The sequence below is a fragment of the Molothrus ater genome, chromosome 15 (genome assembly GCF_012460135.2).
Source record: "Molothrus ater isolate BHLD 08-10-18 breed brown headed cowbird chromosome 15, BPBGC_Mater_1.1, whole genome shotgun sequence".
In the NCBI taxonomy this organism is placed as follows: domain Eukaryota; kingdom Metazoa; phylum Chordata; class Aves; order Passeriformes; family Icteridae; genus Molothrus; species Molothrus ater.
The window spans coordinates 5,082,246-5,100,261 of record NC_050492.2 but is presented as its reverse complement, the minus strand read 5'-3'; the positions used below and the strand labels follow the sequence as shown (position 1 = coordinate 5,100,261).

The window sequence follows — 18,016 nt, the reverse complement described above, 5'->3', positions numbered from 1 at the left end:
TAATTTCTATAAAGCAATTAATTGTCCTTTATTAAAAGATGGAAGAACTCTTATTAGCTGAGAATCTTCCAGTGTAACTATCTTACTTCATTATGCAAAGTTTCATTGCTGGCTGAGGTGATCTAGAATTTAAAGTGTTTCAGCAAATACTTGTATGGAGGCTGTTGAGAAATAATGTCATCCGTTCTGTGTGCCTTATCACGATGTTCTGTTGTTTTCCATTCCTATTTCTTTTTTCTTTTAACTTTTTCTTTGCTTACCTTGAACCTTTTAAAACAAAGAATCACTTCAGGAAGCTGTTATTTCTGATAAAATCTATGTGTTTACAAAGGTGGAGAACTCAGAAGAAATAAGTACCAGTTCACACAAATAGAAATGCTCTCACTTTTTTTCCTCTTTTTTTCCCCCTTTTTTCCCGCCCTTTGGTTTTCTCTAATAGATACCAGAGCTTACCTGAGTGGACTATTCACATGTGTAATTTGGAATAGTTTTACTGAAATTCTAGTAAATACTATTAGGCATTTTAAAATATTGTCGATTTTCCTTACCATATAAATTCATACAGCCTTAACAGTGGTCTCTAGTCAGGCCTTCTGCAAAAAATATTTTTGTAGCTTGACACTGCTAGCAGGGAGAAAATGTATTAAAGCCTCCTGTTAATAAGCAAATGAAAGTTGTTAGTATCAAATTGAGGCAAGAGAGGATCTGTGGAAGCTTTCAAGAAAGAAAGGGACTGTTTCTTAAACAGAATGAGAGAAAATGATGTAAGTGTCGACTGAAAAGCAGGTGGTGTTCTTCACTGAAATGATAAGCACCTAAACCTATAACTGCTTGCATGATTTCTGCATTTGATGAGTTTTAAGAATAGTCTTGCAGAGGTTTGAAAATAGCTAAGAAACTTGTTCAGCAGCACAATCATCTCACAGTAGGATGAGATGTGCGCAGGAGCTTTGCTGATCTCAGGTTCTGGCAGAGTTCCCTGCACAGTGTATTCATCTGTAAACAAGGAATGGAAGGCACATTCCTGGTGTTTCTCTCTTGGCTGATCTTGTACCCAGTGGTACAGGTTTTGCTGCTGCCAGCAGGACTGGAGGTGCTCAATGGGTGTAGAATTACAGAGTGATTTAACATAAGGAAGTGAAAATAATTAGGAAGGAACTGTCTTAAAATTCTTGGCATTAGACCTTGGGTACAAGAGAAGTATAAATCCTTGGATATTTCATTTCTCCAACTTGATAGCACAGTCATGTATTTAAAATCAAAATCCTTGAGTCTAAAATGGAAGCACAGTGCCCAGGAGCTCCCAGAGACAGCTGATGGATTAGCGTGGGTGGGAAGGAAAAGGCTTGTGGATATGGACGCTATTCAAATCCATCATGGAAACTCTGGCCATAAATAAGGTTTTTGAGAAAATGAAAAGATAGAGGAGCATGACAAGAGGACAGCACACTGGAAAATGCTGGTGAATAATTAAATGAACTAATGACCTGGTAATGGTGAAAGCAAAACAGAAGGGGAATAGTTGGAGCACAACTTATGCTCCAACGTGCTTGATGTCTTGGCTCCAATGCTGGTAAGGTTGCAAATCCCATTAGGTTAATTAAAGACAGCATTTTACCTAGGATTAGAATGAAATAAGTGCATCACCCGTGGACAATTAAATAAAGCAAGTTGTCACTCCTTGTATGGGCATTTAGATCTGTCTCATTTCTTTAAATGTGGATCAGTTTGATCAAAGACTTAATCAAAAATTATTTAGACAATTACTCCCGGTTTCAAAAGTATTCTCTAGCGATAGGAAACTATTATACAGAATCATTAAAGCATGCTCAACAGCATTGTCTTAATTATACAATGATAAATTATTCTACCTTTCTTCATTAATAGCAGTTTAGCAGTAGATAATATTATTGTTTATTGTTTCTAGGCAGTGAAAGAGTAGCAGTGTTCTTCAGAAAATTAGTTCTAGCAAATTTAGTCTTTTGAAGTGACCAGTTTGTATTTGATCTTTAAATTTTTTGTGAACTTGTTCAGCTATACTAATTTTAAGTAATTATATTAATTGAGACCTTGGCCATTTGTGTTGTTTTATTGTGGCTTGATTTTATTTATTTATTTATTTGAACCTGGCTGCAAGGAGTGATGGAAGCATTTAGATAACAATTATACTGAGAGCAGGAAACCAAGCCCTGGAACTTGGGGTTTCAAATGTGCAGCAAACTCAATTTGTGACCTGGGGTGGGACTCTTATTTTCAGGGTGTTTAACCTTTGCTGTAGAATAAGAATGATACACATTTACCTCTCCTGGCTGTTCAAAAGTCTGGTAAATACCTGTAAACAGTTGTGTGTTGGCAGTGGAAATACGTTATGCCTGGGTAAAATCTCTTTTTTACTTTTTCTGGAATGGGGGATAGTTCAGGCCTCACCCAGAAAAGAAGGAAGAACACTCTCAAATAGGAAAAAGTTGAAAACTGTGCATGGTTTTGCTTCTGTGTATCTGGGAACATAAGATTTCAGCCCCTTTTGTATAGCTAGCAATGTTCTGCTTAGTACCACTTTGGAGTATTTATAAGCCCTTCACTGAGAAATGAGCTTTTCTCACCTCTGAGTGACTGTGACACAATCTCTTCATGGCTGTTGTAGCTCCTAGGATGGGAATCAAGAGGATAGTTGATGATCAGCTACTGAATTGTGTAGTATCCCAATAATATATTAGTGAATTTCATATAATGTTCAAGAAAAATCAACTAAATACACTCTGTGGCTATTGAAGCACTAAGTGAATATTGTTTGTGAAGTTTTCTATTTCTCATGCTCTCAGAGAAGGAAAAGCACTTGGTTTGTAGCAGCTGAACACAAAGATTTGGGTGGTTCACATGTGTCACACTCTGCCTCGGGCCTGGGACACTGCAGATGCTTTGCTGGTAATTAAATTTTACTGATGAGGTTTCCAAATCCGTGGTGCTCCCCAGCTTGTGCATAAACTAGAAGCCACATTTAAGAACGTTTATGTCTTTGTACCTGAATTTGTCTAGCAGCTGTGAGAAACAACTGCTCACTTTGAAAATCTAAAAAAGTTTATTAAACTTAACAAAAATACAACGAAGGGACTACCTAAGGAAAAAGCTGCAGTGCTGGGAACTGCCCCTCTTGGATACCACATGGCCAGTCCATCTTCAGGGTGGATGCTCAGTCTTTGATACCCCTGGGGGCTGCATCAGCCAGCCCTGGCCCTTCCCAGAGTCTGTCAGGCAGCTCTTCTGTGCCATTTATCAGTGCAGATGCTTTCCTGTCACTGCATTGGAGGTCAGGTGTTGCTGTGCTGCACCCCCTGAGCACCCCCAAGCTTCTTTCTACCTGTCCTAGACAGCCCAGGCTGTCTGATGGTCACAATACAGGGGAGGAAGGGAACTACGGGGAGAACAGAGAACATCTAAAGCACAATAACATAAATACACATCACTAAAGCTTTCCTTACCATTCACACAATAGTTATCCCTTAATTGCAAGAGCCAATCATCTCATTATCCATCTATAACAAGCTTTTCCAGCTGTGCTCTGAGGAAGAAATTCTCCATTTGTCCTTGGTGTGAGCTGTGGTTCTGAGGCCCCTGGGGACAGGAAGAGCTGGGCTCAGATCCCCCCACCTCCATTCAGGGAGGAACAAGGGGTTAATCCTCAGCAGCCAGTGACTGATGGGGCACTGTTGGAAAACTGTCTCTAGCTCCTGGGCACTTCATCCTTTCTCAATGGCATGTTGTTTTCTTAATGGAATGCTATTTTCATAATAGATTGAAACAGTTCTGGGATTTATAAGAAGTTCCTGGAGTATAGGAATCTCTGATAACTGTCTAGAAATAAAAACATGTATATCTAAACAGATAAAAATATATATATGGGATAATTATTTAGCTCAGTGCTCGATTTTGTTGTTGTGTGTACTATTTTGACTGCCATTAGCCTGAAAATACTTCCTAGAGCTTTTATTTATGAAAAGGAAAAAAATAAAACGGTTTTTTCCTGCACTAAAGCGGAACACAGAATGCCTGTAAGCATTATGTGTCTTATGTTACTTAACTTGAATCATTCATCACAACTGTTCTGACACAGCTGTTTACCATGTCATACTAAATATATCTAATTTTCAGCTTAATACAGAGTTGCTCTCTAAAACAAGAATTCAGTATTTGGATAGAAAAAAAAAAAGAATTAAAAATTCAGGAGAACAATTTGTCAACAAAAAATGAGGCTACACCAAACAGATTGTCCAAATATATTTTGGTTTTTGCTGCAAAACCAGCATACTTGTCATCAATATTACTTCATCTAACAAAGTTCACATGTTGTGGTGCACTTAGTTGTAGTATTTAGCTTAAATTTTTGTTTTGTTTATTGCCTTTTTTTTTAATAGACGGAGAGGATCCAGGAGTAGAGATGTTCTTTTTCACTAATATTAAAATCAGAAATAAATACAACAGTTGAGTAACCATTTTAATTTTTTTGCCTGAAAATTTGCATGGCACCAAAGCTGAATTGTTGCATTTTCTCATTTCAAAAAATAGTCTTTGCATAAAATAATGAACAGCATTTGAATAGCTGAATCACAAGCCTATTTCCAATTGCTGCTCCTGAAAAGGAGTCCAGTCTTTTAAGAGACCTTTTTTTTTTTTTAATGAACAGATGTACATGGTGTGCTACTTCTTTTAAATAAAAAAAAGAGGAGGAAAAAAGGCTGTTTCCAACACTGTCTGCAACTATTGTAATGTTTTGATTTAGTTGTGCCAGGTGATTTGGGGGCACAATATGAATGTGAAGTTCTTTGTTTTCCCTGAACTTCCAAGTGATTCCTGGGCTCTGTGTGGTGTGAGTGGCAGTTCTAATGGCCTGTACATTGTAATCATGTCAGGATCATTACAAAATGCAGCAAATAAGCCCTTACTTGAGTTAGATGAATGCATGAATCAACTTTAAATTTACAGAGAGTTTTAGCATAAGCTTCTCTAAGCCATTAAAATTCATCTTGAGCCCTCCCTCCATGCCTTGTATTGATTTGCCTGTGCTAACACAAAGAGGAGTGGTCAGTTTTTAAAGCCCCTAAACAAAAACCTATTTTTCAGTTTTCTTCTCCTCAGCTTTTTCTTCTCTTGTCCTCTCTCTTTGTTCCCCCTTGTCTCTGCTGGCCCCGCAGGACGTGCAGTGTTTTATCTGCACTGCCCACAGTTTAAATTATGCTCTCATTGCCCCTGCCCAAGTCATGGGCAGGTACACAGTTGCTTTATAGAACCACAGTAAATCTTATGTTGGATGAATTGTGAGTCAGAATGTATTACACATGTGTAACTTGGGGCACATGGGATCTGTGTCCAGCCTGAGCTATTTATTGCTTCAGATTGACTGCTCTGGTTGGTCCAGATCAGCTGAGACTGTATTCCTGTGAAACTTGACCAGCCCTTTAGCAGGACATTATAAATAATAAATATTTTCTGAATAAACACCTTTCTGAGAAAGTTAGTCAGAGCTCCTGTGTTTCTGAAATAATTAAACCAAAACTAGAAGAGAAAAACAGTTGAAGCCACTTGTTAGTGGTTGTACTGCTTTGTAGTGTAAGTGGGTCAGGATGAGCTGTATTAGTTAAATCCTTTGAAACAAAAGAAATTATTAAATCAGTTATGATTTAGGTCAATGACTCAAAATAAACCATTCACAGAGTGCCCTTGAGACACACAAGTCAAAGAGTATCAGGAGTTCTGACCTCAAATTGCATCTCACCATTATTCTCTAAGCAAAGCTCTCACACCTTACCTTTCCAGGAATACAGTACATAAATATTTCACTGTCTAACAGCAAAGGTGTTTAGCACTGAATTGAATCAGTATTTAATCTATTTAACATAAGAACAAAAAAAAGTGAAATAGCTTTTCTAGGAGTATTTCACAACTTAATTGATTGTGTTTTAAGCCATGGATGGTGATACTGTTGTCTAAGTTTTGAGAATGGTTTGAGCATGATGCTCTGGAACTGGTTTCTGCCTGGCTGCTTTAGGTTCAAATAAATCCCCAAAGCACAGGTGAGGAGGAGAGAATTATCCCTGAGAATATGTTGTTGTGTTCAGGTAGATGTATTTAGTCTCAGATGCTTGGGATTTGTCCTCAAGTAATGGAAAAATAAGGAAAACAAAAAATAAAACTACTCTAATCAATATGAAAATGACATTGATCTAAACTTGCAATAAAAATGTTATTTTATCTATAGCATTTGAAGGACCTTCTAAAATTAGTAAAGTTCATGAAATTTTTTTAATAGTCTGGTGTCATAAAATCAAGTTGTTCACCAAGTTATTCTGATGTCTGATTCTTGTAACAGGATTTTTCCTTATGAAAGATCAAAGTAAAGATCTTGGGACATTTCTGTCTTTTCTTGTGTTAGCCAGTTGGAGTTACTGTAGCACAGACATTGTGCCTCACATTCTGCATGTACAGATGACTGAGGAATATTTCCAGGCATGATCAGAAGTGGAACACTGTCTTACCATTTCCTTTTAAATTTGTATTTGTAGGGAAATTGCACAAAACTCTAAAAAATGATGGTTATTGAGAGAACAATTTCAAAGACTCTTGTCTTCCTGAGAAGATGCTTTCATAAGCTAATGTCCTGGAAATACTCAGAAGTTTTATCTCAGTCAGAGTAAATCCTTCTTTTAACTACAGTAACAAGGAATTAAATGTTCTTTCAGAAACAATAGAAATCAGGCCAGACAGCTTTAAGTTTAGCAGTCATAAAAACAAAAAGCTGTTTGTTTATCTGAACTGACAGACAATATAGAATTCATATGGAATGACAGGCTTTTGTGTTGAACAGCATCATAAGGGCTCCCAGAGAGTAATTGGCAGGCTTTGCTCCATGCTGTATGTCTGTGTCTGTTTCTGTGTTTATAATTGTGATACATTCATATCTGGATTTGATGAGAGAGTATTAAAATTGGGATCAAAGAGCTGGGCATTCTTAATCTAAATGATCATATATCTCCTGAAACTGCAAGAAACTCTTTATGCCAGCAGTGTTAAAATGCTTTACAGTTAACATGCTTTCCAGTTCAATCAGTATTGCAGCACCAAACAGTTGAACTAAAAAATTCAGGTATGGGGGAGTCAGCCACTACATCCTCAGAGAGCTGAGAAACAGGAATGTAGATTGAATCTTTCTTTCTCTTTAATCTGAAGTTATAAAATGAACCTGAATGGTTTCAAGTGCCAAATGTCTCTGCTTTTGTTTTGGCTTTTCTGTAGGTGTTGTTTTGTGACTTTTTTTCCTCTCTGAAATGTTAAAAATAAATGAAAAAGAAGGAAAAAAGTAAGCATGTTTACAGTTCTTATTCCTCACAGATTGCAGAATACCTGTGGGTGGTTTAAAGCAGCTGTTTCTCGTGGTTACCTAACTTCTTTAAAATACAGAAAGAAAAAAAAAACACCAAAAACCAAAAACCACAACAAGGCTAAATGTCAAATCTAAATGAAGGCAAGAAACCTTTTCTCTAGGTCACCAGCTCCTCTGGCCAAGTACATTTATTCCCTCTTAGGCCCATAATCTGTTTCAAAAAGCAATGATTTAGCCAATGCTTGTGCCAGTGCTGTGACCTCTTCTCCTGCAGGTGCCAACAGCTGCCACAGGGAACGGCTTGGCTGCCTTCTGCATGTTCTATCATCCTGTGCTGCAGTTTGCTCCCTTGGTGGCAGAGGTGGCACAAGGAATCACGGCTGAAATGCTTTGGTGGTTTAAGCCAAGCTTCTGGCCTGGGCCCATTCTGCTGGGTGGGTTTGGCAGGGGAACCTGGACTGAGAGGGGACAGGGACAAGGAAAAGCTCTTCAACTGTGCCAGCTAAATTCACCCAAACCATCCTTCAACTTCTTAGCCATGTAGAGAAAAGCAAGATGTTCTGTTCCAATTTTTGCTTATTAGCAAATCTGAGGGTTTTTTATGTGGGAATATTTCATTTCCAGCAAAAAAAATTGTCATGATGATTTCTCAGGACTAGCACAGACCTAGGCATAGAATGCCATGAGAAAAAGACATACCTACTAATACCAGCTGAAAATAATTAGTACCCCAGTGGGTAGGATGTTTGTGCTTTTACTGTATTTCTTCTTTTCTACAGTAGCTTTCATTTTGCAGTTTTTGTATGCTAACGATGCATATATTAAAATCTATATGCCACAGTAAAGGTGTCCTAATTAAGCCCACTGTAAAAAACTCTATGGTCCATTGAACAAGAGGAGATGTAGACAGTTTTCAAGAGCTCCAAGTGCTGAGTTGGATAAACTGGTCGGCTTGAGGGTTGGTGAAGAAGCTCATCCAGTCACGTTCTGGGGTGCACAAGAGCAGCCAAGCCCCAAAGTGTGCTCAGACACTCACAGCCACACAGGAATGTCAGGGCTGGGATGGACCTCTGGAGAGACCTTGTCCACCTTCAGAGCGGGGCCTTGGATTAATATTAACCAGGGGCCATAAAATCAGTTGCTGCTGCTTGTGCACATGTTGTTAAAGGATAATGTACAGCTCTGTAATGCATGAGCACTGAATAGGAATGGTCTCCTCTTTGGAACTCTCCTGCATGCTTCAGTCTTAATTGCAAGCCTTCCTGCAGGAAGAATGGAAATAATTAAAGCTGGTTTGAGTCTACTTTTCTTCTGTTGCATAACAGAAGTAAATATTGCTCTGTCAGTTCTGTGTTGTTACCAGAGTTCATTCAAAAATCCAGAGATGACAGTGTTATTGTTATGTCATTGTTTTTTAAACTCTTTGATAAATAATTTAGATAGAATGCAATTATCTTACAGCATTTAACTTTTTTCTTTCCACCCATTCTGGTCAATTATTTCAGTTTTTTAGAGGATGCATGATGTGGGCCTTCCCTTTCTTCTCGATCTGTGCCGCATTGTTCTTCAAGGACAAGCCAGGGAAAGTAGTACAAAACAAAACACTGTGGCAGCATTACTTACTCCTTTCTCATCCTTTCGTGTTGCTAGGTGGCAGTGACTGACCCCAAAGAGAAGAGTGGCTCTCCTGGCAGCCCCGTGCCTGGCTCAGCAGGATGGACATCAAGGACAGGAGGCACCGCTCGCTGACGCGGGGCCGCTGCGGGAAGCAGTGCCGCTACACCAGCTCCTCGCTGGACAGCGAGGACTGCAGGGTGCCCACCCAGAAGTCCTACAGCTCCAGTGAGACCCTCAAGGCCTACGACCACGACAGCAGGATGCACTATGGCAATCGAGTGTCTGACCTGGTGCACAGGGAGTCGGACGAGTTTCCAAGACAAGGTATGTTTGCAGTCAGGACTGCTTCCTGTTACGGGGCTTCTCTGTGCGCAGTCTGTTCCTTGTAAAAGCATCTCAGTGCTACCAGGAGTTTTATGAAAGAGCTCTAGGAGAATGGATATTATCTTAGCATTATTTCCACTGCTTTGTGCTAAATTAGAAAGTTCTTTCTTTTCTCAGAATTCTGGTACTTTTGAAATCCACAATTTGTAAATGAGCAAACTGAGACTGACTGATCAAAACATCTGATAGACACAAATGCCATGACCCTTAAGCAGAGGATGTCTTTTGCACAGATATTGGGGTTAGCCAGTGTGCTAGCTTGGTATCCTGCTTCCTAGGTTAATTTTGGAAATTATAATGTTATTTTCACCTAAATGTGTCTCTCTTTAACCCAGTTTCTGTATTGAAAAGACAACTAAAACGCTGTTATGGTAAAAACCCATATGGCCAACATAGATTCATTATTCATCAGGTGCCTTGGAAATCCTTTCCTGTTCCTGAATGCTGGGTAACTGAGCTGTGGGAATGGGAGTGGTTCCTCTGACTTCATTTTGTCACTGCTCACACATATTGCTCACCCTTGACCTCATAAAAACTAAAAGGAGGAAACCCATCTAATTCCGTTCGTAATGGGCTGTAATTGAGTATTGCAGCCTACAACTAATATTTTAAATAACCTGCCTGTATGAACTTGTAAGCTAGGGGAATTAATCTCTTATTTTATAAAATGGTCCTTGCTAAGTCCAATGGATTAATGAATTAAAAATGTAAATGTTTTTACTTGAAAACCTGTTAATGTGCACTGTACTCACATGGTTTTATTGTCATTTGGGTATTTTCTTGTCTCAAGAACTTGTAAGCCTCTGTGCTGAAGCCATTCGTGAATGTTGCTTCAGAGGAACTGTGTTTAGTCATGTGGTTTACTTGCTCAAATAGCCAGGTTAAATTGGCATTCAATCAATGATTATATATGGCATTTGAATTACAAGCCTTGGTTTAGTGTCAGTTGAAGAATCAGATGTGGTTCATACCAGCTAAGGTACAGGCAGGCTTGAGGGATAAATCTATAGGTTTTGTGCCCTCTCAATGGAAGGTAAATCATCAGGTACATCATTTAAGAGTACCATAAGTTAAATGCAGAAACTCTTCTGGTTTGTAGATGTGCTTGTTAATAGCCTGTGATAGTTCTCTGCTGCACATTTCTAATGTTGTGGCTCAAGGGATGGGAAGTTAGCACACTTGTGGAAATCCTGCAGTGGAAGGTCATTTCTTATACCTGGCATCATGTCACTCATCTTGTTTCAAACACTCTGACAGCAGTCAGTGTCTGTCTTCCCCTTTCAATCAAACTATCTAATAATTAGTGTTGATAATTAAGCCCTTGTCTAATCCCTTGTTTCTCTCACGTTTGTCTGCAGACACGTGGGAGTGTTTGCGTTGTGCTTGGTCTGTCAAACACCCAGTTCTGATTTCTGGGGTAATCTCTGTTCTTGGAGGGTCTTTCTTTGCTTAGAGATGTTTACCTAAGATGAAGCATCAAAGTGCACCTCGAACCTCTGAGCTGCTGGAGCCATTTTCACTGCTGTTTGTTCTACTTTACTGTACAGGAGTCATCTAAATATTACTTTTCCCTATCAGGATGATTGATGCTTCAGCTCAAGTGCCTCATTTTAGTTTGCAGGTCATTATTCAGCATTTCATAATGGTCTTTTTCTCTTGATTACTGATTTGATAAATGCTCATCCTCTCCCTGCTCTTAATGTGTTCTTCTCTGCCCTCTTTACAAAGGGTAATGCAAATTGTTGGTAACTGAATTGAAACACTCAGATTTTTTTTTTATTATTGTTATCTTTTCCCCCAACTAGTTTATGTTGTTGTGTCTAAATAAATAGTGTTTATTTTAGAGAGCCAAAGTAATTTTTTTGTTAGATAATGAGCAGCAACTCCTTATTTTCCTGCTTTTGTTAAGTTTAGAAAGCAATTTTTTAGAAAAAAGTCTGTGTGATGATTCTTTGTATTTGAAAGCTGGATATCTTTCTGATTGAACACTTTTTACTGGCATGAAATTCGAGAAAATGTGACAGATCTAGATTAGGATTTGGTTGCTGTTCTCACTTTCTATATTAACATTAGATGGATAAAAATGTGGTTCATATGTGGAAGTTCTGTTCATTACATCTTGTGTATCCAGTTTCCAGCTGCAGACATCTAGGAATTTATACATTTAAATTTATTCTAACTTTGAGTGGGTGTTATGATGGGATTAAATTCTGTGGGAAATAAACATCATTAAAATAGTCTTTAGAGATTTTTTGTTCTTCTATTAGAAAAAAGCTTGAATGTTTTTAAGGAATTGCAGATATTTTCCTCAGTATTTTGTCTCTTCTATTAAAAAAGCTAAATACATTTGACTTACTGCAAAATATTTGGTTTGACCATGGCACTGAAACTATTCACAGCTGTTTTGATCTGCTTCTTATACATTACTGGGTTTGGAAAATCAGTTAAAATAAAGTGGCATTCATTCTCTTTTTGTTTATCATGGTTTGTCAGCGAAATGCTAATAACAAAAACTACATTCAGAGCTCAGAAGTCTGAAACAGTTCTTGCTGGCTTGTTTTAGTATTTTCCTGAGAGGTATGAAGGTTGTTCAGACTTGAAGGAAGGTTTTACCTGTTCACAGTGACTGATGGCTGCTACTTAGAGGCCACAGCTGCTCTAACAGGTGCTTGGGCTGACCAGACTTTGTCTCACTGCTCATACTCCCAAAAGCACCAAGATGAGATCTTTGATCATCTTGTCATCAAACCTGAGTCATCCTCAACTCTTCTGTTAAAATTAATGTATCCCTTCCAAATCCAACTGAGCTTTGGCAATTACAGTTTTAATATTTCTTCTCCAGGACCTGTGACCTTTTGAAAATGAAATGTTTTGATAGATTTGGATTAAAGACATTAAATAAAATTTCTGCCTAGATTGAGAGCACATTCATAGCTTTCCTTTGTCATGCAAGGTTTTTGAGTGGCATTCTGCAATCTGCTGATTTTCATTGTATCTGTGCAGTTACATAATCAAAGGAAATTTGGGGTAGAGGCAAGGTGGCAGATTCTCTGACATGGAATCAGGTGTAGGGTGGCTTGTGTGGGAAAAGGCCTCAAGAGAACTCTCCTCTCCTAGCCAGTGCATGTGGAACCTCCACTTCTCTTGAATCAGGGCTTACCTTGGTTTTAATGGTGACCTGAAAGAAACACCATCCCAGTGTAAAATATGTATTAGGGTGACAGAACTCTCTTCCATTTCTCCTGTCTAGAATGCATGGACTTATTGAGAAATAAAAAATTATAAATTGTGTACCTTATTTAATAAAGGAACGATGCTGAATAACACCTCCCTCCCTTACCCTCTCCCTCCCCAAATCATGATAAGGTTTTATTAAGTGATTTAAAAACCCAAAAGCACTTTTCATCTGTGCTTTCATCTGTATTGAAGTTGTTAATAATGGAGCAATGTTGCAGCATTGCTAAACTAGCAAATAAATGAAAGTAGAAACCTTTAGAGCAGCCTTCTGTCAGTATGCTTTTAAGAAAGGAAAAGGTAAGAAAGTCAAACCCAAACCTAACATTCCTCCTCTGATTTATACTCTAATATCAGTCAAGTGTCCTTTTGAGCTGTAATAGCAATAGACGGGAATTAAACCAAAACTTTGTGTATATAAGATCTGAGTCACAATAAAATCTAGAAGAAAATGTATTTAGAAGTGGATTTTCAGGAAGACATCAGGGGATTGACCTTCTGTCTTTGGGGTGCTTTCTTTTAAATATGCACAAATTGTTTTCTCTTGGTATTTTGGTTGTTTTTGTTGTTGTTTTGCTCTGTAATGTTTGGGGGTTTAGTTTCGTTTGTGTCTTTGTTTTCTTTTGATTTCTTTCTTTCCTTCTGAGCAGCAAGCTCTCTGGTTCACCAGTGGTAGTTGAAATCAGTTGTGATAATCTCTCCCTTTTCACTTCCCTTACGTTCCCCTTCCTATTTTCTTGGCATTTCACCATTTTATATCTTCATCCATTGTGAGTCCTGTGCTGGGCTGACCCCTGGGAGTCAGAGTCTGACCTGGGCTGAGCAAAGGCTCATCTTCATCTCTTCTCACCTGCTGGACAAGTTGAGCAGCTCTGATGGGAGCTCCAGTAATAATTAATAACACCAGTGCTGGAAAACCCAGTACTATTCCAATATTAATATGTATTTGTAGAATAAACAACAGCTAGACATAATGCGAGAATTCTCTGTACACAAAGTTTCTCTCAGGGAATAACTTTTTATTCTCAGCAGTTTCTCGCAACTGATCATTATTAAAAATCAGCATTTGTTTACAGTTTAAATTAGAGACTCAGAATGCAGGGATTTCTGATGCAAGTATATAAGTTTATATAGACTTAAGCTCCTTTTTTCCTCTTTTTTGCTCCTCTATTTAGCTTTCAAAAAGAACTTCTATTTTTGCTGTTTCTCCACTGGATTCCTCATTAGTTGATGATTAAGTCAAACAAGGTTCTATTTTTTAAAACCATTTGCAAAGTTACATGCACATTGTATAAACCACATATAAAGGAAAACTTCTAAAAACTGGATGTTATCAATGTGTAGTAAGCACACACTGAATAAAAGAAAAAAAAAACTTCAGGTCTGCTCTAAAATAGGTTTAGTAACCATTTGCATGCAAAATACCTTTTCAGAAAAACTTCAAAATTAATAGGAAATATGCTTTCTATACTTCATAGTTTCAAATTTCTACTAAATACGAGATCTTGTGCTTCAATGAAAGCCATGGTTGTTCATCTTGTACTGCTGGGGTCTGACTGGGTGTTGAACAAAACCTTTCCTTGGTGTATTTTTTTTTCCCCTCATCCCTTTACTCTGCTATGTAATAGAATTCTAAGACTTTGGATACTGAAAATAATAATTTTTGATCCTATAAACCCTTCTCCATTTTCTCATACACACGTGAGCACACACTCTTCTAAGAACTTTGTTTACACACATCTGTGGAGGCTCTGTCTCATACTAAAATCTACTCTAAAGGGAGAGAATGTACTCCATGGAGATGAAATAATAGTTTTAGTTTTTAAAAAAGATACTTTAAATGAAAACGATTTTTGATTCATTCTAATAATGAAAACAGCTCACATTTAGGAAATCTTGCAAATTTGTTCCACCTTCTGTCTCTTGTCTTCCAAAGTTCAATTGCTATTTTTTAGCATCTGGTTTTCAGCAAGATGTGTTTGGAAGGGAGGCTAATTACTTGTGAGTGTTCTCAAACTGATGGAGAGGCTTAGATTTTTTTCTAATACACTTAGTAACATTGAAATGTCAGATTTGGAAAGCTTTTACATTTGATCTGGATTCGAATTGGGCATCTCTGTCTCTGCATCCTAGGTGGGTTCCAGAAAATGAGTTTTTACATGTAGTCCTGAATTTGCTTTAGTGAATATAATTTTGTTTCTGTGAACTTGAGAACCCCTCTAAAGCTTTTTTTCTGGTAAAGAGCAATTAGGCCATTTTCCTTCTCCTTCTGTTTTCTTCTAATATAGGAAAAAAACTATTTAAATAAAATGGAGTTCAGCAAATATTTAACATGCAACAGCATTTATTTTGGATTTTACATTGATGAACTCTCCAATGCCACATGTCTTTAAGGTCTGCATCTTCAGAAAAGGAAAGGATTAGATATCTGTATTTTAGTGGAGTGTGTGGAAGATGGGTTAAGCACCAGAGGGTATTCACTGCTCCAATGCACGAGTCAGTTTTCAGCTCAAATGCATTGGGACCAGGTTTTAGGTGTATTTTTGTTTACTCTCTAATTGTCTTTTCTGCTTTATTGTTGTCCCCCATGTTGTTTTGAAATGTCTTGCTACTGGGGACTAAATTCTCAATTCAGTGGACAGCTGCTTCATCTGTAGTGATGACTGCTCTGTTTATATTTCCTCTGTCCTCCCTGTTTGTTCTCTTAACACCTCCAATGCATTATGTGATTTCTAGAAGCTTTTAAAATATTGTGGCTGGGCCCAAATGCACACACTTCATTCAGTAAGAAAAACATAAGGAAAGTTTCAAACAAATGAAAATACCACCCAAAGCTCATTGTCTTCCTTAGAGAACCATGGAGGTTTTGGAGTTGAGTGCTGATGACCAAATCATTTAAAGCCTATAAATCAGTAGAAAAACAAAATGATAAGGAAGTATAATTTGGTAAGCAGGGCCCAGCAGTGGTCCTGTTTGTTTTGTATTATTTGTCTCTGGATTCAGAGTTCCAGGTCAGAGGATCTGAAATTACCTGCCTTGGCCTGCTTTTGGGTTGCTCATTAACTTTCATCAGATTATTTCTATGTTGATCCCAGTGTTCTTTCCTTGAATTAAGCACATTCTGAAGTTCTGGTAACATCAGTAGACCATGAAGCAGAAGTAGATAATGAAAATCCATGATTTCCATTGATGGGCAGTGACTGTGGGAGCTCAGCCTCCATGGTAAAAACAGATGCCAGCTTTTCTCTGGGTTTTGGAAAGTGGCTTCAGTTTTAGCCATTAGGTCTGGTGATGCTCTTTTCTGTGTTATTGGAAACCCCCAGTACCCAGTGTTTTTCTGTACAGATTTAATTAGATGCTGCAGTTCATTCAGTTGTGTTCTGTGAGCTGTCTGTCAATCTAAGCAGAGCTTTTCACGCATCTGCCTGTATAATGTCATCTTCTGTCATGAATTTCAACTTTGTGGTGGTTTCTAAACCCCTTCCTACCTTTTAGTTTGTCTCTGATGGAACTGAAATATACCATGGCAATGCCCTCTGTATACCCCAGTGATGTGGATAAAGACAGGCTGAAGAGACAGTGACTTGTATAAAGGTGATTCTTTGACACTATTTCATGTTCGTAAATCCAACTTCAAATTAGCTTTTGCTGGTAGCAGTCACTTCCTTTTGAGGTTCCAAAATGGTTTCAGAGTCTAGATAGCTGATTAGACACAATAGCATACAGATGTCTTTATGTATTGCCTTTTTGCCTTTCTTTTTTTTTCCATGTGAGTGCTGAGCTGGAAGTGACTACAGTGAGTGCAAAAGTACGTGTCTGTGAATGCAGACCATATTGGAAACAGAGATTTACTGTCCCAAAGTGTAATGCTTACTCAGCCATCTGATGAGATTTGAGCACTAAACCGTTTGAGAGGGATGCATAAAGCTGTTTTATTACAAGATGCTGTTATGAATTGTAGCAGCTTTCCTTATGCTGTGCTGCTGTTGCCAAACAAGTTGCATGAATGTAAGCAGTTTTATTTGTAATTACTTGCTCACAGTTCCTTAGAATCGTTGGGTTATGGGTTTGTGATTCCTGCTTCTCCACTGGTGGCCATCTCTACATCCTGTTTTATTCAGAATGAAAAGATATATTTTTAAAACTGCTTGGAGAAAAGCCTCTCTGAGGAATGCTGCTGCTAATATGGGAGGTGGAGTGAGGCTCAGATGTTTTTGTGTGTGGTAGAACCTTGTTAAAATGGATGCAGAAAGCTCAAAAAAACCAGTTGGCTGTTTCTTCATAATGCGGTGAAAAGTAAAGAGATCTTATTTTAGCTGAATTTGAGCAAATCCAGAAAATGGAGGAATAAATCACTCACCTAAAGAAGTGTTATGGAAAATACAGTAGTTAAGACCTATTTTTTTCCCCCCTAAACTTTGGTCAAAACCTGGATGTTATAAACTGAATTTAATACTTGAAACTGCTGTTGACAGAGCAGTGAAGGCAGTTCTGTTTTCTTGCTTGTGTGTCGCTACAATTGCTTTTGATGATGCTGCTGGACTCTGTTTTCCTTACACAGTCAAGTGTGTTCCTCATGACAATCACTACTCTCACAAAGTAACACAGTTGTTTGAAGAGGATTGCAAGAGAGGAGCAGTTTGATCATCAGTGCTGAAATGTCTCTCCAGTGTAGTTTGTCCAGTGTAATTTTGGATGTTGAGTCTTGGTCTTCTGTTGATTGCCTTGCAAGATCCTTCCTCAGCTTAAAAAAACAATTTGTTTGGAAGAACTTGCCAATGTCTATCTGTTTTATTCCTAGGATTGCTCCTTTATCCATGTTCTGAGCCCAGGTCTGCCCTGCCACTCCTGGCATTGTTGGACATCTTTTAGCAACGCGTCCTCGCTCTCGTATTCCTTCTTTCCTTGTTGCCCAATTTATCCACTCCCAGCTTTGGACTCTTGGTGCTTGCTGTTTGCTGTGTTTCTTCTCTTGGCATGTTTTTCCAAAGTCATGTGCCACATAAACCTTATAGAAATTTTCTTTTACAAGGGGATGGCACCAAGCACTGCAGCTGAGGGGTTTTATTTTGCAGTTCCACCAGCACTTGTAGAATATAAAGAAATGTCTAATGCTAAGGAAATTTGAGCAGCTGGCTAATATCAGCTGTATTTTTTTTCCACTATTCCATGTGAAAACCACAGAATGGCCCGTGGTCAGTTTTACCTAGAAGAGAGCAAGCTGTCTGTGGTAACAAGTGGAAATTTTGAATATGAAATTGATATTCATAATCATATTTGATTATATGAAATGGTAAAGGCTCAGTTGCAGATGACTCAGTTCAGTACAACTTTGTCTTCTCAAATACATTAATCAACTCCATTTGTTTAAATACTGAAGTAAAAATTATCAGTATTTTAGGTTTT

General features: G+C 38.1%; 1 protein-coding gene across 2 annotated transcripts in view; it reads left to right on the top strand.

Moving 5' to 3' along the window:
* TENM2 (teneurin transmembrane protein 2) overlaps window positions 1-18,016 on the top strand; it is a 737,821-nt gene that overhangs the window by 244,808 nt on the left and 474,997 nt on the right. For both annotated transcript variants that reach the window (XM_036391814.2, XM_036391811.2), the window contains one exon: window positions 9,026-9,316. In XM_036391814.2, coding sequence (XP_036247707.1) covers window positions 9,091-9,316 — 226 coding nt within the window. In that variant the 5' untranslated portion in view covers window positions 9,026-9,090. The remainder of the gene's footprint in view (window positions 1-9,025; window positions 9,317-18,016) is intronic.